General features: G+C 42.4%; 1 protein-coding gene across 1 annotated transcript; it reads left to right on the forward strand.

Annotated features, from left to right (window-relative positions):
* The first annotated feature begins 1,960 nt into the window (after positions 1-1,960).
* Positions 1,961-24,707, forward strand: LOC131928445 (uncharacterized). The gene is made up of 5 exons (XM_059284500.1): positions 1,961-2,073; positions 2,254-2,490; positions 21,070-21,195; positions 21,933-21,999; positions 24,387-24,707. Exons 2-5 carry the CDS (start codon positions 2,421-2,423, stop codon positions 24,475-24,477), a joined length of 354 nt encoding a protein of 117 aa, XP_059140483.1. The 5' UTR covers positions 1,961-2,073; positions 2,254-2,420; the 3' UTR covers positions 24,478-24,707.
* The last annotated feature ends 1 nt before the right edge of the window (position 24,708 follows it).

The following is a 24,708-nucleotide window of genomic DNA, read 5'->3' on the forward strand; positions in this document are numbered from 1 at the left end:
ATGTGTGGTAGCCCTGTCTTTGGATGTGTGGTAGCCCTGTCTTAGATGTGTAGTAGCCCTGTCTAGATGTGTGGTAGCCCTGTCTTTAGATGTGTGGTAGCCCTATCTTAGATGTGTAGTAGCCCTGTCTAGATGTGTGGTAGCCCTGTCTTTAGATGTGTGGTAGTCCTGTCTTTAGATGTGTGGTAGCCCTGTCTTTGGATGTGTGGTAGCCCTTTTCTAGATGTGTGGTAGCCCTGTCTAGATGTGTGGTAGCCCTGTCTTTAGATGTGTGGTAGTCCTGTCTAGATGTGTAGTAGCCCTGTCTAGATTTGTGGTAGCCCTGTCTTTAGATGTGTGGTAGCCCTGTCTTTGGATGTGTGGTAGCCCTATCTTAGATGCGTGGTAGCCCTATCTTAGATGCGTGGTAGCCCTATCTTAGATGTGTGGTAGCCCATTCTAGATGTGTGGTAGTCCTGTCTAGATGTATGGTAGCCCTGTCTTTGGATGTGTGGTAGCCCTGTCTTTGGATGTGTGGTAGCCCTATCTTAGATCTGTGGTAGCCCTATCTTAGATGTGTGGTAGCCCTGTCTTAGGATGTGTGGTAGCCCTGTCTTTGGATGTGTGGTAGCCCTGTCTTTAGATGTGTGGTAGCCCTGTCTTTAGATGTGTGGTAGCCCTGTCTTTGGATGTGTGGTAGCCCTGTCTTTGGATGTGTGGTAGCCCTGTCTTTAGATGTGTGGTAGCCCTGTCTTTAGATGTGTGGTAGCCTTGTCTTTAGATGTGTGGTAGCCCTGTCTTTGGATGTATGGTAGCCCTGTCTAGATGTGTGGTAGCCCTGTCTTTGGATGTGTGGTAGCCCTGTCTTTAGATGTATGGTAGCCCTGTCTTTGGATGTGTGGTAGCCCTGTCTTTGGATGTGTGGTAGCCCTGTCTAGATGTGTGGCAGCTCTGTCTTTAGATGTGTGGCAGCCCTGTCTTTGGATGTATGGTAGCCCTGTCTAGATGTGTGGTAGCCCTGTCTTTGGATGTGTGGTAGCCCTGTCTTTATATGTGTGGTAGCCCTGTCTTTGGATGTGTGGTAGCCCTGTCTTTGGATGTGTGGTAGCCCTGTCTTTAGATGTGTGGTAGCCCTGTCTAGATGTGTGGTAGCCCTGTCTAGATGTGTGGTAGCCCTGTCTAGATGTGTGGTAGCCCTGTCTAGATGTGTGGTAGCCCTGTCTTTGGATGTGTGGTAGCCCTGTCTAGAAGTGTGGTAGCCCTGTCTTGAGATGTGTGGTAGCCCTGTCTAGATGTGTGGTAGCCCTGTCTTTGGATGTGTGGTTGTCCTGTCTTTAGATGTGTGGTAGCCCTGTCTAGATGTGTGGTAGCCCTGTCTTTGGATGTGTGGTAGCCCTGTCTTTGGATGTGTGGTAGCCCTGTCTTTAGATGTGTGGTAGCCCTGTCTTTATATGTGTGGTAGCCCTGTCTTTGGATGTGTGGTAGCCCTGTCTTTGGATGTGTGGTAGCCCTGTCTTTAGATGTGTGGTAGCCCTGTCTAGATGTGTGGTAGCCCTGTCTAGATGTGTGGTAGCCCTGTCTAGATGTGTGGTAGCCCTGTCTTTAGATGTGTGGTAGCCCTGTCTTTAGATGTGTGGTAGCCCTGTCTTTGGATGTGTGGTAGCCCTGTCTTTGGATGTGTGGTAGCCCTGTCTTTGGATGTGTGGTAGCCCTGTCTTTAGATGTGTGGTAGCCCTGTCTTTAGATGTGTGGTAGCCCTGTCTTTGGATGTGTGGTAGCCCTGTCTTAGGATGTGTGGTAGCCCTGTCTTTGGATGTGTGGTAGCTCTGTCTTTGGATGTGTGGTAGCCCTGTCTAGATGTGTGGTAACCTTGTCTTTGGATGTATTTTCAAGCATTGCTATTTATTTTTCCAATTATTACAAATGATCATTTGGCTTACCATACTTTATATTTGTCAAAGAAACCAATGCTATATTTAAAGAGGGCTTTATAAAGATATGTTCTGTTGTGTCTATTGCCTGATTGGGTGTAAAGTTTGTGAGCAGATAAACTTGTTAGAAGGTCCAGTTCAAACTTTGGCACGGACAGCTGGGGTGAGTAGATAACAGCATGCGTGCGTCATAGTTTCGCTCATTTCAATCAACTAACTGTCTTGTCATTTGCGATATAAATTAATTAAAAGCATTTTCAATTTGCTTGTTTTAATTGTAATATTTTACAATGTATGTAGAGAATATCGAGAAATGCTTTATAAAAATTGTCTTTTTTTTCAGAAACAACTGAAAATTAGTTCAATTAAAGAAAAGTTCAATAGAAACATCAGATACATGATCGACTTGAGGACGACAATATTTTATTTAAAAAAAAACTAAAATCAAGCGAGGGGCCCAAGTCAGTCCAGTGATTCACGTCGTCCACGTCACGTTACCTTCTGTCCAGCATGTATTTGACAGCCGTGACTCTGTCCGTCCTTCTGACCTGTTGTTTGATGGCTGCCACGTTACCTCAGGGTGAGTCGAGCTTTACTTGATGGTGGTTTTAGGAATCAGGCAAGGTGGGTTTTAGCAAGGGAACCAGACAAGGCTGGGTTTTAGCAAGGGAACCAGGCAAGGTGGGTTTTAGCAAGGGAACCAGGCAAGGTTGGGTTTTACCAAGGTAGGGTTTTAGCAAGCGAACCAGACAAGGTTGGGTTTTAGCAAGGTTGGGTTTTAGCAAGGGAACCAGGCAAGGTTGGGTTTTAGCAAGGGAACCAGGCAAGGTTGGGTTTTAGCAAGGGAACCAGGCAAGATGGGTTTTAGCAAGGGAACCAGGCAAGGTTGGGTTTTAGCAAGGGAACCAGGCAAGGTTGGGTTTTAGGCAAGATTGGGTTTTAGCATGGGAAAAAGGCAAATTTGGGTGTTACCAAGGAAACTGGGCAAGGTTGAGTTTTAGCAAGAGAACCAGGCAATGTTGGATTTTAGCATGGGAAAAAAGGCAAAGTTTGGTGTTCACCAATAGAAAAAGTTTGGGAACCACTGGACTAGAGGGTAGGCAGTATTCCATCAAACATATTGAATAAACTAGTTCTAAATCTAAAAAAATAAATAAATTCAAAACAGACTAATGCACTCACACACATGACATGTTGTAATTTATTTAAATTGAAAAAAAAAACATTTTTTTTTCCAATGCTTGTACTCTGTGTTTATATATATATATATATATATATATATATATATATATATATATATATATATATATATATATATATATATATATATATATATATATATATATATATATATATATATATATATATATATATATGGTTCCATGACAAATGATCTCAGGACAAATGATCTCAGACAAAATATCTCAGACAAAATATCTCACGGACAAATGATCTCAAGACAAATGATCTCAGGACAAATGATCTCAGGACAAATGATCTCAAGGACAAATGATCTCACGGACAAAAGATACCAGGACAAAATATATCAGGACAAATGATATCATGGACAAATGATCTCAGACAAAATATCTCAGACAAAATATCTCACAGCAAAATTTTTATAGTATGTACGATTTTAGTTGAATTGAAATTTTTTTTATTGACTGTCAATATGGTTTTGTTCGCTTTTCTTTCATAAAACAATAGTTTTTTTATATAACATTAATGTTCAAAACACGCCAAATATTTTTTCAAAAATGTGAATGGGTCTTCATGTTCGTAACGTAAAACTATTATTTCTTGAGTCATCAACACACACATAACGACTACGTTTCTATGCCGGCAGGTACATCGTTATGATCACACCTCTCCAATACTATGTGATCATCTATTGTGTGAACTCTTGCTCGACATGTTTTAACTTCACATTTCCAAATCTCTTTGCCTGCTGCTCTACTTTTAGTTTTTATATACATAAAATCACAAGAAACTAATGTCCTAAAACCTTTCTGCGAGCAGTGTTTCTTCCAGACTTTTTTCTCCGGGGGGGGGGGGGGCACTTGAAATTTTCGGGGGGGGCGGTAAACTTTCTTCGGGGGGGGGGGGCGGACACTGTTAAAAGTATATATTTTCTACATAAATTATATACATTTCATTTCGTTCGGGGGGGGGGGCGGTAAAAATTTGTCGGGGGGGGGGGGGCTAAAGCCCCCCCCCCTCCCCCCGAAGAGATGCCTGGAAGAAACTCTGTCTGCGAGGTAACGAAATCACCACTAACACTGTTTTGTTTGCATGCACACTACGACAAACTTAGCTCCGCGATGACCGCTGTCGTTTAAATAAACATTTGTCACCTGGTCACTAAGGTGTGACCGACGCATACCTATTGACTTTAGACTTTAGATGTTAGTTGTATTGTCCATCGAGGGCGGATGTCTTTCCTTTAAGGCATGTCTCTGCTATCAAAGCGAGCGACCACCTTGATATGAAGGTGTGTCTTTATTGTTATTTCATTCTCTTTGATCTAGTTTTGTCCACCTGACATGGTAGGATTGTCTAAAGTTAGGCAAGCCCACCTATCGAAAAAAAAATCTTTAGTCTTCGCGTACTATATTAGTAATCTTAATAAGTTAAGTGTAATATGACAAATTTATACGGCAAATATTTCTTACACTTAATATATTGGCCTATAAACAATATTAAACATAGTAAACAAAACCACATGACAGTCAATAAAAAAAATGTTCAGATCAACTAAAATCCTCCAATACACTATTAACATTTTGCTGTGAGATATTTTGTCTGAGATATTTTGTCTGAGATCAATTGTCCATGATATCATTTGTCCTGATATATTTTGTCCTGGTATCTTTTGTCCGTGAGATCATTTGTCCTTGAGATCTTTTGTCCTGAGATCATTTGTCCTGAGATCATTTGTCCGTGAGATATTTTGTCTGAGATATTTTGTCTGAGATCATTTGTCCTGAGATCATTTGTCCTGTCACCATATATATATATATATATATATATATATATATATATATATATATATATATATATATATATATATATATAGGGGGCCCAGAATTTTTTTTTGCGGGGTGGCCCTTTTTTCTAGTTCTACCACTGAATGGCTGTTGTAGTATTGACCGTTAAAAACAACTTACCGATTACCCAGTTAAGGGTAGGGTGAGGGAGTGGGGTCTGCTTCATCAACCTTAATAGTTTTTTAATACAGCGATTGATGTTGAGATTTATCATATAAAACTATGTATGGCTACAATTTGTAGAGAAATCATTAAACAGTAATGTGTACTTTTTTCGGTAACATCTTTACGAGGCCTAAATATTAAAAGTAGAGCCTAGAAAGTGTTGAAAAATAAGTATATTTTAAACTACCTACCATAATTTAGGCCCTATATGTTAAACGCTTGTTTATTAAAATGGTTTTTGTTATACCAAACAAAAACTGCAAAGTATTAAACATTTATTTTTGTATTAAATGGGATTTTTAATATGGGATATATATTCTGAACAGTCATGAAATTTGTAGGTAGTAGTCTCCTCGGGTTCACGACTTCAATCTCTGTTTACTTTATTTCTCGTTTTATACCAAAAAAATTACTCATTGCATAAGGCGCGGTCAGCGTTCGTGCGTGCAAAGTGTGGAAAATGTCTAGAACATTTTTCCGGGGGGGGGGGGGGGGGGGGGAGGGGTGTGGGGGCGGACACTAATAAAAGTGCATGTTTACTATATAAAATCCATCTCGTTCGGGGGGCGGTAGACTTTCTTCGGGGGGGGGGGGGGCGGAGAAGAGATACCTGGAAGAAATTCTGTACAAAAACAAATACGAAAACAACAGCATACAAAACAAAACACAAAATAAAACATCAAACTAACCAAAATAAGAAAAACATCATAAAAAGTAACCACACATCCTAAAGATATAACACAACCGATGTTCTAATCCCGGTAAAAAGGTTTATTGATTTGTTTATTAATATAAAAAAAGTTTTAAGGACTGCGAACAACAGTGAAGGTTGTAATGACTCTATTAAAACTATTCAGTAAACTCATTAATTAAATCTTTCAAATTCTGTTAGATAGAAGAATTTACGTTAACAATAAATAAATTTATGAGGGGGTAGTTAACTTGTATCACTGGACTGGGGTTCTGTGGTGGTTGGGGGGGGGGCTGTTAACTTGTATCACTTGACTGGGGTTCTGAGGGGGTAGTTAATTTGTATCACTGGAATGGGGTTCTGAGGGGGTAGTTAACTTGTATCACTGAACTGGGGTTCTGAGGGGGTAGTTAACTTGTATCACTGGACTGGGGTTCTGAGGGGGTAGTTAACTTGTATCACTGGACTGGGGTTCTGAGGGGGTAGTTAACTTGTATCACTGGACTGGGGTTCTGAGGGGGTAGTTAACTTGTATCACTGGACTGGGGTTCTGAGGGGGTAGTTAACTTGTATCACTGGACTGGGGTTCTGAGGGGGTAGTTAACTTGTATCACTGGACTGGGGTTCTGAGGGGGTAGTTAACTTGTATCACTGGACTGGGGTTCTGAGGGGGTAGTTAACTTGTATCACTGGACTGGGGTTCTGAGGGGGTAGTTAACTTGTATCACTGGACTGGGGTTCTGAGGGGGTAGTTAACTTGTATCACTGGACTGGGGTTCTGAGGGGGTAGTTAACTTGTATCACTGGACTGGGGTTCTGAGGGGGTAGTTAACTTGTATCACTGAACTGGGGTTCTGAGGGGGTAGTTAACTTGTATCACTGGACTGGGGTTCTGAGGGTTAGTTAACTTGTATCACTGGACTGGAGTTCTGAGGGGGTAGTTAACTTGTATCACTGGACTGGGGTTCTGAGGGGGTAGTTAACTTGTATCACTGGACTGGGGTTCTGACGGGGTAGTTAACTTGTATCACTGGACTGGGGTTCTGAGGGGGTAGTTAACTTGTATCACTGGACTGGGGTTCTGAGGGGGTAGTTAACTTGTATCACTGGACTGGGGTTCTGAGGGGGTAGTTAACTTGTATCACTGGACTGGGGTTCTGAGGGGGTAGTTAACTTGTATCACTGGACTGGGGTTCTGAGGGGGTAGTTAACTTGTATCACTGGACTGGGGTTCTGAGGGGGTAGTTAACTTGTATCACTGAACTGGGGTTCTGAGGGGGTAGTTAACTTGTATCACTGGACTGGAGTTCTGAGGGGGTAGTTAACTTGTATCACTGGACTGGGGTTCTGAGGGGGTAGTTAACTTGTATCACTGGACTGGGGTTCTGACGGGGTAGTTAACTTGTATCACTGGACTGGGGTTCTGAGGGGGTAGTTAACTTGTATCACTGGACTGGGGTTCTGAGGGGGTAGTTAACTTGTATCACTGGACTGGGGTTCTGAGGGGGTAGTTAACTTGTATCACTGGACTGGGGTTCTGAGGGGGTAGTTAACTTGTATCACTGGACTGGGGTTCTGAGGGGGTAATTAACTTGTATCACTGAACTGGGGTTCTGAGGGGGTAGTTAACTTGTATCACTGGACTGGAGTTCTGAGGGGGTAGTTAACTTGTATCACTGGACTGGGGTTCTGAGGGGGTAGTTAACTTGTATCACTGGACTGGGGTTCTGACGGGGTAGTTAACTTGTATCACTGGACTGGGGTTCTGACGGGGTAGTTAACTTGTATCACTGGACTGGGGTTCTGAGGGGGTAGTTAACTTGTATCACTGGACTGGGGTTCTGAGGGGGTAGTTAACTTGTATCACTGGACTGGGGTTCTGAGGGGGTAGTTAACTTGTATCACTGGACTAGGGTTCTGTGGGGGGGGGCAGTTAAAGTAGGCATCGAATAGAAAAGACGAAACGTTAAAGTGAGACTGACACCTTAACCAAAAGCTGTATTAGTGAAGGTATGTGATGACGTAAACAGCAGATGTACACAGAGGCGTAGCGACGGCGGCGGGTGCGGGCCGCACCGGGTGACACCATTTATAGAGGGTGACACCAAGACAAAAAATTGCAAAATTTACAGAAGAAAAATGCTTGTTTGCCAGTTCAATTTATAATTAATTAAAGTTAAATAGTCTTTAAGTACAAATCAACAATTATAACAACTATAATAAACATCGTTTCTATTATGTCTGAAGTGATTAAAGCTTATAAAGATACATGTACGCTTATATGGCTTATATCTAAATTATAGGTCCAGGTAGGCCGATACACACATACATACACACACACACATATATTTATATATATATATATATATATATATATATATATATATATATATATATATATATATATATATATATATATATACTCCGTTTCTTGGGGGCGGGGGGTGACAACACAAAGTGCCGCACCGGGTGACACCCGACCTAGCGACGCCACTGGATGTATAGATGCTAAAGTGGGTTGGCATTGGGGCCAAAAGGCGTCTGAGATCAATTGTCCATGGTATCATTTGTCCTAATATATTTTGTCCTGGTATCATTTGTCCTAATATATTTTGTCCTGGTATCATTTGTCCTAATATATTTTGTCCTGGTATCATTTGTCCTAATATATTTTGTCCTGGTATCATTTGTCCTAATATATTTTGTCCTGGTATCATTTGTCCTAATATATTTTGTCCTGGTATCTTTTGTCCTTAAGATCATTTGTCCTTGAGATCATTTGTCCTGAGATCATTTGTCCTGAGATCAGTTGTCCGTGAGATATTTTGTCTGAGATATTTTGTCTGAGATCATTTGTCCTTAAGATCATTTGTCCTTGAGATCATTTGTCCTGAGATCATTTGTCCTGAGATCAGTTGTCCGTGAGATATTTTGTCTGAGATATTTTGTCTCCGATCATTTGTCCTGAGATCATTTGTCATTGTCACCATAATTATATATATATATATATATATATATATATATATATATATATATATATATATATATATATATATATATATATAACAAGGGCACGCAAATGTAGTCAAGAAACAGGGGCAATCACCTAAAAATGAGACAAATTAAAAAATGCTTTTGTTATAGGCTCTCGGCGTCGTAAACCAATAGTCGAGCTCTTTCAAAAATTTTATCACAGAATACAACCAGTGTTTATTTTAGACTTTATTTTCGGGGGGGGGGGGGGCGGCTTAGCCCCTCAAATGATGTCTGGAAGAAACTCCGAATACAACAACCTGTTGCATAAAACAACCTGGTATATTTAGAGAATATTTCTCCAAGCTTTAAAGGCTTAAGGTAGGCCAACTGTGGACGTTTGTCTTATACAACGTCAAAGACATTTGCATTTCTTATTTCTTCACGATCATCTAATTATTTTGACATCTGAAGTATTTTAATTTGTTAAAGATTCCTTGATAATAGATTACAACCACGCCGAGATGGCTAAACACGGGAGGCCCTATATTTAAATTTATTAAGACAATTAAGCTTTAGCAATTATTTTATTTTGGACAAGCGGCCCTACCAGATCACTAACGATTGGAATTTTTATCAGTTAATCAAATGTCAGGCTGATAGCATCTCTTTCATTCAAGCTAATTATCGGTTGTGTTGTCTTATTAGCAGATTCACTCGTCTTTCTCCAGTCTAATTGATTTTCTTTTATCCTTGCGCAAACCGGTTAGGTTAGCGGAGGAGTTAGATCTCCTTTAGCAGGGGAAGATGAAGAGAGTATCCTCTCTTAACCTGCGGTAGATCTGTCTCTGTGGATTCATGGAACTACCGCAGTAGAGAATCCAGACAGTTAAGAAGATAACAGACAAGTGTGTGTGTGTGGGGGGGGGGGGGTAAGGGGAGGCAGTGGAGCTGGTTACAGACCACCATAGGCTGTAGAGCCACATGACTGGCGGGGGGGGGGGGGGTTAGAAAAATAGAAAAATATTGTAAATATTTACTTTAGCTAGTGTTCGTCCTTTCAACATCCACCCCCCCCCCCCCCCCCCCCCCCCCCATCCGGAAATGTATGCCCCCCCCCCCCGGACCCCCTGAAAAAATTTCTGAAAGAAACACAGGAAGAACAGATGGACGTACGGATGGAGAGACGGACAGGTGGATTGGATCTAGAGCAGTCAGGCTAGAGTTGATTCAGACAGCAGCCACCAAAGATGTGTGACTGGATCCAGTGTAAGGAATCCACTATGTTGATGTATCCAAACCATATCACAGTTTGACGGCCATAATGGCAAAAAATATTTGATTCGTAGGAGAGAGAGAGGACGGTTTTCATTTGGGCTGAAATCAATTGAGCAGTCTGGAAAAAATGATTTGAAGACACGTTTGAATAGGTCAAGTTTAGTTAGATCAGCTTTAGAAAGTAGTGGCGCTACAAGGTACTTAACCAGTCAAAATTCACGTATTTCTTGTAGAACATTTCAAATACAAACGTTAAAGTCATGCATGCGTGAATGTTAAAGTCATTCACGCATGTGACTTATCAAACTGTTGGGCACGGTTTTCTAAACCCTGATCTGTGTGCTCTAATAAACAATGCCAGAAAAGTGCCGAGGTCACGTGACTGAGTGACAAGAGAGTAAGACCGATGAGGCAGGACATGTAGACAATGCCAGCCATGGTCTGGCCCGGCTAATCAATGCCAGAGCCTGACAATCACGCCATTCCTGAATCAACTTGCCGCACGGAGCACCCGCATGCTGCCAGCGGTGCCACCCTGGCTCTGATTGAAACATGCGATCTGGGTGGGGTGGCCGTCCACCGCTCCATTGATGGGTGGGGTGGCCGTCCACCGCTCCATTGATGGGTGGGGTGGCCGTCCACCGCTCCATTGATGGGTGGGATGGCCGTCCACTAGCTCCATTGATGGGTGGGGTGGCCGTCCACTCGCTCCATTGATGGATGGGGTGGCCGTCCACTCGCTCCATTGATGGGTGGGATGGCCGTCCACCGCTCCATTGACTGGTGGAGTGGCCGTCCACCGCTCCATTGATGGGTGGGGTGGCCGTCCATCCACTCCATTGATGGGTGGGGTGGCCGTCCACCGCTCCATTGATGGGTGGGGTGGCCGTCCACCGCTCATTGATGGGTGGGATGGCCGTCCACTCGCTCCATTGATGGGTGGGGTGGCCGTCCACCGCTCCATTGACTGGTGGAGTGGCCGTCCACCGCTCCATTGATGGGTGGGGTGGCCGTCCATCCACTCCATTGATGGGTGGGGTGGCCGTCCACCGCTCCATTGATGGGTGGGGTGGCCGTCCACCGCTCATTGATGGGTGGGATGGCCGTCCACTCGCTCCATTGATGGGTGGGATGGCCGTCCACCCGCTCCATTGATGGGTGGGGTGGCCGTCCACCGCTCATTGATGGGTGGGTGGCCGTCCACCGCTCATCGATGGGTGGGATGGCCGTCCACCCGCTCCATTGATGGGTGGGGTGGCCGTCCACCGCTCCTTTGATGGGTGGGTGGCTGTCCACCCGCTCCATTGATGGGTGGGTGGCTGTCCACCCGCTCCTTTGATGGGTGGGTGGCTGTCCACCCGCTCCTTTGATGGGTGGGTGGCTGTCCACCCGCTCCTTTGATGGGTGGGTGGCTGTCCACCCGCTCCTTTGATGGGTGGGGTGGCCGTCCACCGCTCCATTGATGGGTGGGGTGGCCGTCCACCGCTCATCGATGGGTGGGATGGCCGTCCACCCGCTCCATTGATGGGTGGGATGGCCGTCCACCCGCTCCATTGATCGCCACCCTCTAGACCTACACCAGCTAATTACACGAACTATAGTTTGTACTAAGCGACTCTGCTTAAGCAGTTATGCCACACCTTTATTTAGAATCGACTTGAAAAGAGTCATTCTATTTATAGATGATTCTAGAAGACGAATATTTTAAAGCCGGTCTCTGCTTTCAGAGAACATCAAACTGCAAATTGGCAAGGCTGTCTCATTAGGCAGGTCAAATGTCGTCGGTGAAAACATAAGTCGTGAGGAGAAATCCTAATGAACAAATACAAAGGTCTATAAATAGTAACCTCGAAATGATTTGTTCAAATTTAAAACTGTTATAGTAGTGGAGTTTCAAATGTCTTCGTGAGAGTCGATTTGCGGAAAACAAATCGCAGGTTACGTTTGTCATATTTTAGCAAGCTTAAATGTTTATTTCGATACCCGTGTCCGCCCACTGGATGTAAATGTCTACAACTGTTTTACCTGCGTTTAATAAAGCTGTACGTGAGTCAGACAGGTGACTTGTCATACTCGGGCTCGTCTGAGAGCTTTGCCGTCAGACATGGTTCAGATTGACAGGTCAGGACAGGCGCGGTACGCCAGGCCCTTTGTTGTTATAGACATTCATCTCTGGCGCTTGCCGCGGTTTGATTTCTGCTGTCATATCTTCTTAGCGGCAATAAAGTTTGATTTCAATTGTCATGTCTTCTTAGCGGCAATAAAGTTTGATTTCAATTGTCATGTCTTCTTAGCGGCAATAATGTTTGATTTCAATTGTCATGTCTTCGTAGCGGCAATAAAGTTTGATTTCAATTGTCATATCTTCTTAGCGGCAATAATGTTTGATATCAATTGTCACATCTTCTTAGCGGCAATAAAGTTTGGTTTCAATTGTCATATCTTCTTAGCGACAATAAAGTTTGGTTTCAATTGTCTTATCTTCTTAGCGGCAATAAAGTTTGGTTTCAATTGTCATATCTTCTTAGCGGCAATAAAGTTTGATTTCAATTGTCATATCTTCTTAGCGGCAATAAAGTTTGATTTCAATTGTCATATCTTCTTAGCGGCAATAAAGTTTGGTTTCAATTGTCATATCTTCTTAGCGGCAATAAAGTTTGATTTCAATTGTCATATCTTCTTAGCGGCAATAAAGTTTGATTTCAATTGTCATATCTTCTTAGCGGCAATAAAGTTTGATTTCAATTGTCATATCTTCTTAGCGGCAATAAAGTTTGATTTCAATTGTCATATCTTCTTAGCGGCAATAATGTTGTTTCAATCGTCATATCTTCTTAGCGACAATAAAATTTGGTTTTAATTGTCTTAGCTTCTAGTGGCTATGATTCTTGTTTTGTAAGATATTTATAGCACTTATATATATATATATATATATATATATATATATATATATATATATATATATATATATATATATATATATATATATATATATATATATATATATATATATATATATATATGTAACTAGTGTAGGCCTAGTTACTAGTCACTATTGTTAAGAACGCAATAGTGCAGGTGTTGGACTGATAAGCCAACTGATAACGATCATAAAGCCACGGCGTATTTTGGAAGGATACGACAAGCGCTGTCAACTTTGACACGACTTGGCTGATGAAACAGTGCAGGTGTTTTATTAATCGGACTGTACGACAGAAGCGGCGTAATTAACATTCTGATGCAACGATTAGAATCGATTACGATTACGATTACGATTACGAATCCGATTACGAATACGAAGGGATATATAGGACTGGTAGAAAGCGCAGAAAGGAGTTGGAGACAGAACTGAGATAGGAGATCAGTCAGTCAGAAGTGTGGCAGTATCAAGTTGGTTATTGAACGGGTTAGCCGTATTGTGTTAATAAGGACGATAGACATGTGCATTCAGTTATGTGAAGACTAGTGAGGACTGTTGGGGGTCAGTTGATTCAGACTATTATTGTGAAACATCTCTTTTGATTCATTATATTATTATGAAGCATTTCCTTGATTCATGTAATAAAAGGATCAATAGTGAACCTGCATCTTCGAGTATCTATACTGTGGTCGATGTTGTGTAGAATGAGTGGTTAGACTCGTTACATTTGGCGTTGTCGGCAGGATAGACTCGGGAAGGTTACATTTGGCGTTGCGAGCAGAAGATGCAACTAGCCTCGGTCACATTTGGCGCTGCGAGCAGGGTGATTCAGCTAGACTTGCCGCTTTAGGCACCCATAGTCAACCTAGTTCATAACTGTGTTTCGTGTGTGTGTGAATTCGAACATTCAGGAACAGTGAAAAGTGAGGAACGAGGAAAATTTTTCATACACACACGGTAAGAAAGGTCTTTTCTTTTTTTGACTCAAGGAATAAAAATTATAATGTCTACTCTGGACGAGAAGCAGACCCATATTGTGGTCCTGCCCAGAGAGTCCCACATTAACAAATTTTACGGGGACGGTGATCCAACTTTAACCAACAGGTTCAGTGAAGAGGTCAAAGCGGCCTGGGCCTCGAGATACATGTCACCAGAGGAAAGATTAAGACTGCTGATGGGCAGTATAGGAGAGATGGTTAGGGCAGAGGTCAAATGCCACGATAAAACCATCCAATCAGATCCAGATAAGGTGCTGGATCTAATTATGGAGACCTTTGGGGAGAGACGGTCGGGATCGCAACTGCTATCGGGGTTCGTAGGCTTAAAGCAGAGAATGGCGGAGAGTGTGATGGAGTATTCACACCGAATGAACAGGGCCTTTGATTCGGTAAAGGGCAAAACACCTGACATTGATGTGCGCCTACTGAGGGACCATTTCATCGAGGGGCTAGCAACCCCGATCTTAAGGAGAGAGTTGAAAGAAGAGGTCTACAAAGACCCACAGTTGACCTTCCTTCAGGTCAGGAACTCAGCGATCCGCAGGTCCGAGGATGAGGACCAATCGAACTGTTCGGTAGACAAAGTCTCTGTGCCGGAACAGAAACAATCCCCACCCGCAGGGACCGGCACGATGGAAACCATGATGGCTCAACTGTTGGCCCACCTGGATAAGGTTGACCAACGATTGGAGAGGTTAGAAAGCAGGTCAACAGCTGAGAATCAGGGCAAAAACGGGACAAAACAGGGACGGGTTGGACAGCCGCGACCTGCCGGTCCATCGCTCCGGTGGACGGCTGACGGTCGACCAATTTGCTTGTCCTGCTCACAACCCGGACATATGGCACGGTACTGTCAGGGAAACGGTCGTCCTCTGTAAGGCAGGGCCAGGCTACAGAGGGGCGAGGTTATGGCCCAAGAAACAAAATGATGGGAGTCTGTCCCGAAATGATGATTACGATCGGGGACATCGCGGTGAAGGCAATTGTGGATACAGGCTCCCAGGTGACGACAATTACGGAAAATTTTTACACCAAATGGATGAAAGGAAAAGACCATAGGTTGAGGTCTGACACATGCATGCGCCTGACGGCAGCTAATGGATTAACCATTCCATACTGTGGTTATTTTCTAGCGGATGTCGTGGTGGCGGGACATAGGTTGAAGCAGGTTGGGGTGTTCGTTACGAAACACAACCTAGAGACAAATGTGTCAAATATACCTTGCCTGTTGGGCATGAATATTCTTGGCCAGTTGCCAGAATTTCTTACAAATATTGTCGGATCGACCACACCAGGTCGGGGATCCAAGTTGGCCAGGTTTGCCAAGACCAGAGGAAGGATATCAGTCCCGGCAAACACGGTCAAGGCAATCACATTACAAATTGGTGATAGAAGCGTGAATGGTGATGTGATGATAGAACCATGTGGCGCCGCACTGAGGGCAGGCGTCGTGTTACTGCGGACATACACATCAGCGGAAAATGGACTAGTTCAAGGATTAGTGGCAAATGTTTTGGATGAGGAAATTTTTATACCGCCTAACACTCTGGTAGGAGTACCACAGAACGTCGAGGTACAAAGGTCGGCACAGTGCATCGAACTGAGCAATACCAGCAGTAATGAAGTAACAATTAGGTCGGTCAATGTGACGGCCGAGGTGAAGAAAGAGGATGGCCGATCATATACATTCCCGGAAACTGAGGACCCAAAACTAAATGAATTGCTGAATAAGTACAGGGATATATTTGCCTCGTACGAGGGTGATTTGGGTTACACGGAAGTAATAAAACACCAGATACCCTTACTACAAGACAAGCCGGTGGCGCAACCTTATCGAAGATTACCACCAAGTCACTACTCTGCGGTGAAAGCACACCTGAACGATCTACTAAAAAAGGGAATTATTACAACCAGCACGAGCCCGTATGCGGCACCGATAGTAGTGGTAAAAAAGAAGTCAGGGGAGATAAGACTGTGTTGTGATTACCGGAAATTGAACAATATCACAAGAAGGGATGCATTCCCCTTGCCTCGTATTGATGAATGTCTTGATGCGTTGGGGGGAGCAAGATTTTTTTCTACCTTGGATTTGGCTAGTGGCTACCACCAAGTGGCCATGCACCCCAACGATCAACATAAGACTGCATTTATTTCTCCACTGGGACTGTACGAGTGGACCCGTATGCCGTTTGGTCTAACTAATGCGCCTGCTACATTCCAACGAGTAATGCAGAGTGCTATGAGTGACTTTCTATTTCAAATAATGTTGGTGTACTTGGATGATATACTGGTTTACTCAAAAACTTGGGAGGACCATCTAGAAAGATTAGAACAAGTGTTTCTCCGTCTTAGGGAGATAGGAGTAAAGCTGAACCCAGACAAATGCTGCTTCGGTCTGAAATCGGTACATTTTTTGGGTTATGTGATTTCGTCGGATGGCATCGCCACTGACCCCGATAAAATTGCAGCTGTTAAAGAATGGAAACAGCCAACAACTACGGTAGAGGTCAGATCATTCTTGGGCTTTGCTTCCTATTATAGAAAATTTGTGCCTGGTTTTGCAAAAATTGCCGCACCATTGCATGACTTGGTAAACAAAATGACAAAGAAACACAGTAAGGAGAAAAAGAAAGGTAAAACACAACTGATAGGTGAATTATGGACTGAGGAATGCCTGAACTCGTTTAAGCTATTGAAAAAGGCTTTGACAGAGGCGCCGATATTGGGATACGCGGACTTTGACAAACCATTTCGGCTAGAAATTGACGCCAGCTCTAAAGGTCTGGGAGCTGTGCTATCACAACAACAAAAGCAAGGTTTCAGGGTTATTGCGTATGCCAGTCGAGCTCTGAAGGAATCAGAGAAGAACATGACAAATTACAGCGCCATGAAACTAGAACTTTTGACATTAAAATGGGCTGTGACTGAAAAATTCAGGGACTATCTATTGGGTGCTAAATGTGTGGTATACACTGACAATAACCCCTTGAGTCACCTAAAGACAGCAAAGTTGGGATCCATCGAACAGCGATGGGCAGCAGAATTGGCACTCTTTGACCTAGAGATAAAATATCGCCCGGGGCGGTCCAATGGCAATGCGGACGCCTTATCAAGGAATCCTTACGAGAGACCGGGCGGTGAGGAAGAAACGCTGACAGGAATATGTGAGGTCAGAGCGTCAACAGATATCCCTCACGGGGTGCAAGTGAGGCAGAACGGACAGACCGGGGTGGAGCACATTTCCACAGAGCCCGGACATATGGACATTAGTGATTTTAATTGCCTTAATAATAAAGAGATACGAGATGCCCAGAGAACGGATAGCGGGTTACAGCCGCTATTGAAATACGTCCAGGAACAAAAATTCCCAGGAAAGAGGGAAAGAGAACAATTTGGTCGGGAAACAAAGAAACTACTGAGTCAGTGGGACCGTCTCAGTATAAAGGATGGTGTTCTCATGCGGAGAATTCATGACCAAATAGACGGGACAATACACCAGGTGGTGGTGCCTGGACAGTTACGAGAAGAAGTGCTAAGGTTGGCACATGACAGGGCAGGACACCAGGGTCAGGACAGGACGCACAAAATATTACGACGGAGGTGTTACTGGCCCAATATGGAGATGGAGGTCAAACGCCATTGTGAGGCTTGTGTGAGGTGTCAGCATGCGAAAATGCCAGTTGTCAAAATGAGACAGCCATCAGGACACTTACTGGCGACAAAACCACTAGAGATTGTGGCTATGGACTTTACGTCGTTGGAGCAATCATCGGATTGGACGGAACATGTGTTGGTAATGACTGATGTATTCACCAAATGGACTGTTGCGGTGCCCACACGAGATCAGACGGCCAAAACAGTGGCAAAGGTCTTAATAGAACATTGGTTCATCAAATATGGCATACCAAGACAATTACACCCTGACCAAGGAAGGGCCTTCGAGTCAGAAGTAATTAACCAACTGTGCAGCCACTACGGGATCAACAAATCTAGAACAACCACATTTAATCCGAAAGGAAACGGACAGTGCGAGCGGTTCAACCGCAGCATGCATGATTTGCTGCGTACTCTAGAACCTGAACAAAAAAAACGTTGGCCTGATTTTCTCCCAGAGTTGGTATATCTATACAACTGCACCCCCCATGCCACAACCGGCTTTTCGCCACACATGTTGCTGTTCGGACGGGAGGCTCGACTCCCCCTTGACTTGTTCCTAGGGAAAAAGGAAAGTATGACTGGCTCATACACCGCACTAGAATATGTGAATGAACATATGAGACGAATTAGAGAAATGTACAGGGTAGTACAGGAAAGACTAGAACATGAAGCACGGCGAAGGGAACCGCCGGTACAGACAAAGGACCCGCCACTCAAACTGAACGACAGGGTATTACTGCGTAGCCACCCGTTAGGCAGAAACAAAATCCACGACCTCTGGGGACAGGAGATATGGCAAGTCGTGGAGATGCCTAAAGTAGCTGGTGGCCCCTTTAAGATAAGACCCATCAATCACACCAAACCGGATCGGTGGGCGAATATTGCTCAATTAAAGAAATATTGTCATAGTCAAGAAGAGCAGTTACACACAAGGAAACCTAAGACAATTAGGGAACCGGAAACTATAACGGAAATTCACATACCCATCCCGGAACCATGTCACCATCAACAGCGCAACAGCGATACACAAGGGGAGGATAACGGCAACAAGGAGGATCCCGGTCCTCCCAGAAGCAGAGACACAGTAGAACAGCAGATAAGTGGTCCGCGGAGAAGTTTGAGAAACAGAAAGAATACGAAATTTTTCGTCAGCAACCATCAATTCTTTCATGGTCGCGCTGGTATGAGAACAGACTGTTCAAAAAAAGTTATAAAAGTGAACTGGTGAAGGCACCAAACGAAAAAGGTGGATGTGAATTCTAGAACTGCCTTGTGTCTGAGGAATATGATGTAGACACATTTGATATGTGAAATAGGGATAACTGTCAATCTTTTACGAATGGGACGACATTGACAGTGAATGGAACAATAAATTTTTTTACGATGGTGAGATTGACATTTAAGAAGTGCACCTACCAAGCGTTGTTTGTGGTTGAAAACACACAAAAAAAAGGCGGCGGTGGATGTAACTAGTGTAGGCCTAGTTACTAGTCACTATTGTTAAGAACGCAATAGTGCAGGTGTTGGACTGATAAGCCAACTGATAACGATCATAAAGCCACGGCGTATTTTGGAAGGATACGACAAGCGCTGTCAACTTTGACACGACTTGGCTGATGAAACAGTGCAGGTGTTTTATTAATCGGACTGTACGACAGAAGCGGCGTAATTAACATTCTGATGCAACGATTAGAATCGATTACGATTACGATTACGAATCCGATTACGAATACGAAGGGATATATAGGACTGGTAGAAAGCGCAGAAAGGAGTTGGAGACAGAACTGAGATAGGAGATCAGTCAGTCAGAAGTGTGGCAGTATCAAGTTGGTTATTGAACGGGTTAGCCGTATTGTGTTAATAAGGACGATAGACATGTGCATTCAGTTATGTGAAGACTAGTGAGGACTGTTGGGGGTCAGTTGATTCAGACTATTATTGTGAAACATCTCTTTTGATTCATTATATTATTATGAAGCATTTCCTTGATTCATGTAATAAAAGGATCAATAGTGAACCTGCATCTTCGAGTATCTATACTGTGGTCGATGTTGTGTAGAATGAGTGGTTAGACTCGTTACATTTGGCGTTGTCGGCAGGATAGACTCGGGAAGGTTACATTTGGCGTTGCGAGCAGAAGATGCAACTAGCCTCGGTCACATATATATATATATATTTGTAAGCCCTGCTAGGGGGGATACCTTAAAATCTATCTTACCCTTCCCTAGGCTTATCTAACTAACTACTGTCCGGTCAGTGCAAGCCCGGCTAAACCCAGGCTGGTTAATAACCTAACCTTAGTCTAAATTAAAAACAAAAAACTTTAACAATAATATAAAATTTATTTCACAAAATAATAAATATGGAACCAAAAGTTATTATAAAAAAACCAGAATCTAGTCTAGATCTAAACAAAATAAAACACTCAAGACATACAAAACAAATAGAACTCAACGAAACAAAACATTACGTTCGACTATTTGATGGTGCTGCGCCGACTTATGATGTCTAGGATGGTCCAGGCCCTGACACACAGAAACCTCCCTTCATCCATTCTTGACATCCAAAAGTCCGCACCAAACAAAACACTACGTAAAACCACTACGTACAATACGTTACGTACAATACATTACGTAGAAAACGGTACGTACACAACAAACTTTTTACGCCAAACAATTCATATATAACAAAACAATCTTTTTACACCACACAAAACAATTCATATATAACAAAACAATTCATATATAACAAAACACCCAGCCAAGTTGCCCAAGCAACTTCACTCCACGCGTGCGGTGCGCCACGCAGAAACCTGACCCGACCTACATCTCGCCGCGGGTCAAAAAAAAAAGAAGATCGTCCGACCGGTCAATTTATACTGACCGCTTCGGACGGAAGGGGACCCCGTGACCGATCCTCATTGGACCACCATGCACTCCCAGATTCGCAACAAATAAAATAATACAAAATAATCCATTCACCCGCTCACATATATATATATATATATATATATATATATATATATATATATATATATATATATATAGGTGCATACAAGGGCTATATATGTGTTTGTAGTTTGAATCTGGGTTCAAGTCAGTAGAACGTCCCTGAGCCCACTCAGCTCTGATGGGTACCTTCCTTACGTAAGGGTAAAAAGCGGCCAGGCAAAGTGTTGACCACACTATCATTTCAAATGCTGAGGTTACAGAAACAGGTGAAATCTACTTCACTTACCCCATTGACCATAAAAAGGAACTTTACTTTTTTACATTATATGTGTCTGTATGCCTACATTTTTGTTTGTGTTTGAAAGTGTGTATATAGTTTTTGCGTGTGTGTTTGTGTCTGCATACTGCTTGTGTGTGTGAGTGTGAGTGTGTGTTAAACGTACGAAGGTTGTGAGTAAGATTTCCCTATGTTCCACCAGCCTCAGTCAGCCAACCGTTGAACCAGCTGGAGGCCCAACAGACCGTGACGAGTCCACGGGCCAGTGAGATGCTGCTGATAGCGCTCTGCTGGGACGGTCAGGGCTTTACTGACGAGTGCCAGAAACGTGAGCATTTCACACACGTCATTTCACACAGAATTTCACACATAGCATTTCACTTCACACACGTCATTTCACACATGCGATTTCACACACTTTGTTTTATAAACAGCATTTCACACAGTTGATTCTACACAGCATTTCGCAAATAGCATTTCACAAACTTGATTTATGTATTTCACACACTTTGTTTTATACTAAATTATACACAGCATTTCACGCACACTTTGTTTAACACACAGCATTTCACACAGCATTTCACACACAGCATTTCACACAGCATTTCACACACTTTGTTTTACACACAGCATTTCACACACTTTGTTTTATACACAGCATTTCACACACTTTTTTTACACACAGCATTTCACACACTTTGTTTTACACACAGCATTTCACAAATTTGATGTATGTATTTCACACACTTTGTTTTATATTAAATTATACACAGCATTTCACACACACACTTTGTTTAGCACACATCATTTCACACACTTTGCTTACACACAGCATTTCACACACTTGATTTACACACAGCATTTCACACACTTGAGTTACACACAGCATTTCACACAATTTGTTTTTACACAGTGTATCTCACACAACACTTTTTATACACGTTTTCACATTTTTCTCCTTATATGAAATTTTGCACACATTTCGTCGGCACGTTTTTCGCGAATATTTCTTTCAATTGTAAATAAAAGTTCTCTAACATTTTCTTTTGTTTATGCATGTTTCAGACAAAGTATTGATTCGACAACTACTTTATAAACTTTTGTACAGCCTCAAGAAGGAGACACGGGTCAGGTAACTCTTGCTTTACATCGTCGTGACTTGGCCTGCCTGCATCTCTTGTGTGATCGCTTCGTCTTGTTTGACAATGGTCTACAGATGGTCCGTGAATGCAGCTAGCTATAATCTATATATATAAAGCAAAGTGGTCAGGTGCCCAATAGGGCACTTCCCGGCGCCGCAGGCGCGTCAAATTTGGAACGATGGTGCCTTGGGGCGATAGAACACGAGGGCCGGTGACGGTTGGCCAAAAAGTCTACGGAGAGGGGGTCAAAATTGACCTCGACTGACCGGCGCCTTATATGGGCTATATTACGAAAAAAAATTTCCTCCGACGACCCCCCTTGAAATTTTGTGAGGTGGTAGGAGAACGCCTTGGGGTGTCACAAAAAACTCGCCATGTCCGGGAAAATTCGTTAAATGGGTCAAAACTGACCAGTCGTATTTCCCTATATAATCTTTGTATTTTATGGGAAAAACAGAGGGTCATTTCAAAACGGATTTGAGGGCACTTACAGTCTTTGGCTAATTTTTTGCATGCTCTTAGGTAAATGGCTTGACCTTTAGGGAAAACTGTCGGTTTCACTCAAAGCCCTCGACGAGGGCTAAAAAGTGACTGCGAGTGAAATTCTCTTTATATGAGCTCTATTACGAAAAAAAATTTCCTCCGACGACCCCCCTTGAAATTTTGTGAGGTGGTAGGAGAACGCCTTGGGGTGTCACAAAAAACTCGCCGTGTCCGGGAAAATTCGTTAAATGGGTCAAAACTGACCAGTCGTATTTCCCTATATAATCTTTGTATTTTATGGGAAAAACAGAGGGTGATTTCAAAACGGATTTGAGGGCACTTACAGTCTTTGGCTAATTTTTTGCATGCTCTTAGGTAAATGGCTTGACCTTTAGGGAAAACTGTCGGTTTCACTCAAAGCCCTCGACGAGTGCTAAAAAGTGACCGCGAGTGAAATTCTCATTATACGAGATTTGGTCATTTGGTCTATGAACAGGGGAAGTAACTTTTTAATGTAATAATTTTTAAATATTTTGTATTCTCTTTTCAAGAAAAAAACAAAAATCATAGAGTATAGCATTGTTTTTAATAAATATTTTGTTATAAATTAAGTTTTGCATTGTACTGATATTGTAAAAATTAATTGTAAAAGTAATTTATTATAATATTTGATTGATACTATTCAGAAACCCCTTGCAGTTCTAATAACCGTACGAGTAATAAGTTTGCGAATATTCCATCAATATTTTTTCAACATTTAATTACTCCACTGTATAAATTTAGGCCCTATGCATTTAAGATAGCAGCCAATCACCTATTAATTAATTATTCAATTCCTCAATTTTTTTGAAAACCTAAGCGAAGCTAGGCAGTATGCCTAGTGTATCCATAAAGTGTATTTTATCTAATATTTATATTTTCATGCACGCACCAGAGCGGGAAATCGCTGATTTATGTGTGTGTAGGTGGGGGGGGGGGATGGTAGGACTTTTACTTTATTTTCTCAAGATGGTTTGGCATGTTTTACTAGGCTGTCTGTAAAACATCCCCACAACATCCCCACAACAAGACAGCAATCAGAACACTTTACTAGGCTGTCTGTAACCTTTATATGGACATACGATTACACAGTGTTCTTAAGCGGCACGCACGTACAAGCTAATTAGGCTGGCATCTTAATGACTCAATGATTGGATGTTAACAATCTCATAATTTCATACCACGGGTCTCAGCAGGGTTGTTGCAGCAATAGGCAATGGGAGGTGGGGGGGGGGGGGGCTGATGATTCGAGAGGGCGGATTATCTTCGCGACGCTAATAAAGTCAAACATTAATTATGCATAATTCATCTCTGTTTTATAACAGGCACATAAATGACGTGAATTACCTAGAGAGAAAAAAGGGAGTGGGGTGGGTAGTTTTTGTGATGGTTGGTCAAAAACTGTGACAAACATTTTGCTTTAAAGTACATTATGACATTATGCTGAATACATTCTAACGTGCGTATTATCATGGTTAATAAAAGGTTGAGGCTTGGAAGTTTTTTTTTTTTAAAAGGCTTTTTGTAGTACCGTAAGGCGATAGGGGGCGTGGAGGTCAACACGGCTATAATTGTTAAATAATTTTTTTGAAATGTGTCTTAGGTGTACAATAGGTTTTTTTCCCTCTCTGTTTTAAATGGCCCACATTGGAATTTTTGGGGGATCATTCACATTGACCCTCCTTGACAAAATTACTAAGTCCCAGCTTTTGTAAAATGTTAAATGTGTGCGAGTGGGTGAAAGGGAAGATAACACACTAACTGCTGGTCAAGTAGTATCTACCCTTTTTGACAACCTACCAATCTATTTCAGTGAATCACATACTTTTGTTGACAACCTACCAATCTATTTCAGTGAATCAGATACTTTTGTTGATGAAGAGGATGGCAGAATTCCAATGAAGAGGCGGCGTGAAGATAACTCTGGTTTCTATAGCAACTGGTGATCTATTCCTGCTCTATCTACCCTTCTAATGTACCTAAAAACTAGAGGAATTCAACTTATGAGGAAAATTACAGATACAGAATAGTGTTTAACACGTCAAACAAGTTTGAAAAAAAAAGGTTTATTTAATATTTTATAAGAAAATTTATAATTTTATCAATTGTTCCCAATAAAACAACTGAAACTTATGATCGCAATGATGGCACAAATAAAACTTCATTTGAAATCTTAT

The sequence above is a fragment of the Physella acuta genome, unplaced genomic scaffold (genome assembly GCF_028476545.2).
Source record: "Physella acuta isolate Inbredline_101_S28 unplaced genomic scaffold, ASM2847654v3 ptg001503l, whole genome shotgun sequence".
NCBI classification, from domain to species: domain Eukaryota; kingdom Metazoa; phylum Mollusca; class Gastropoda; family Physidae; genus Physella; species Physella acuta.

Excerpts from the sequence above, each read along its gene's own strand:
- LOC131928445 (XM_059284500.1), top strand. The coding sequence starts at position 2,421 with ATGTATTTGACAGCCGTGACTCTGTCCGTCCTTCTGACCTGTTGTTTG. Across the intron at positions 2,491-21,069 it reads GGCTGCCACGTTACCTCAGG|CCTCAGTCAGCCAACCGTTG; the intron begins GTGAGTCGAGCT and ends ATGTTCCACCAG. Across the intron at positions 21,196-21,932 it reads TACTGACGAGTGCCAGAAAC|ACAAAGTATTGATTCGACAA; the intron begins GTGAGCATTTCA and ends TGCATGTTTCAG.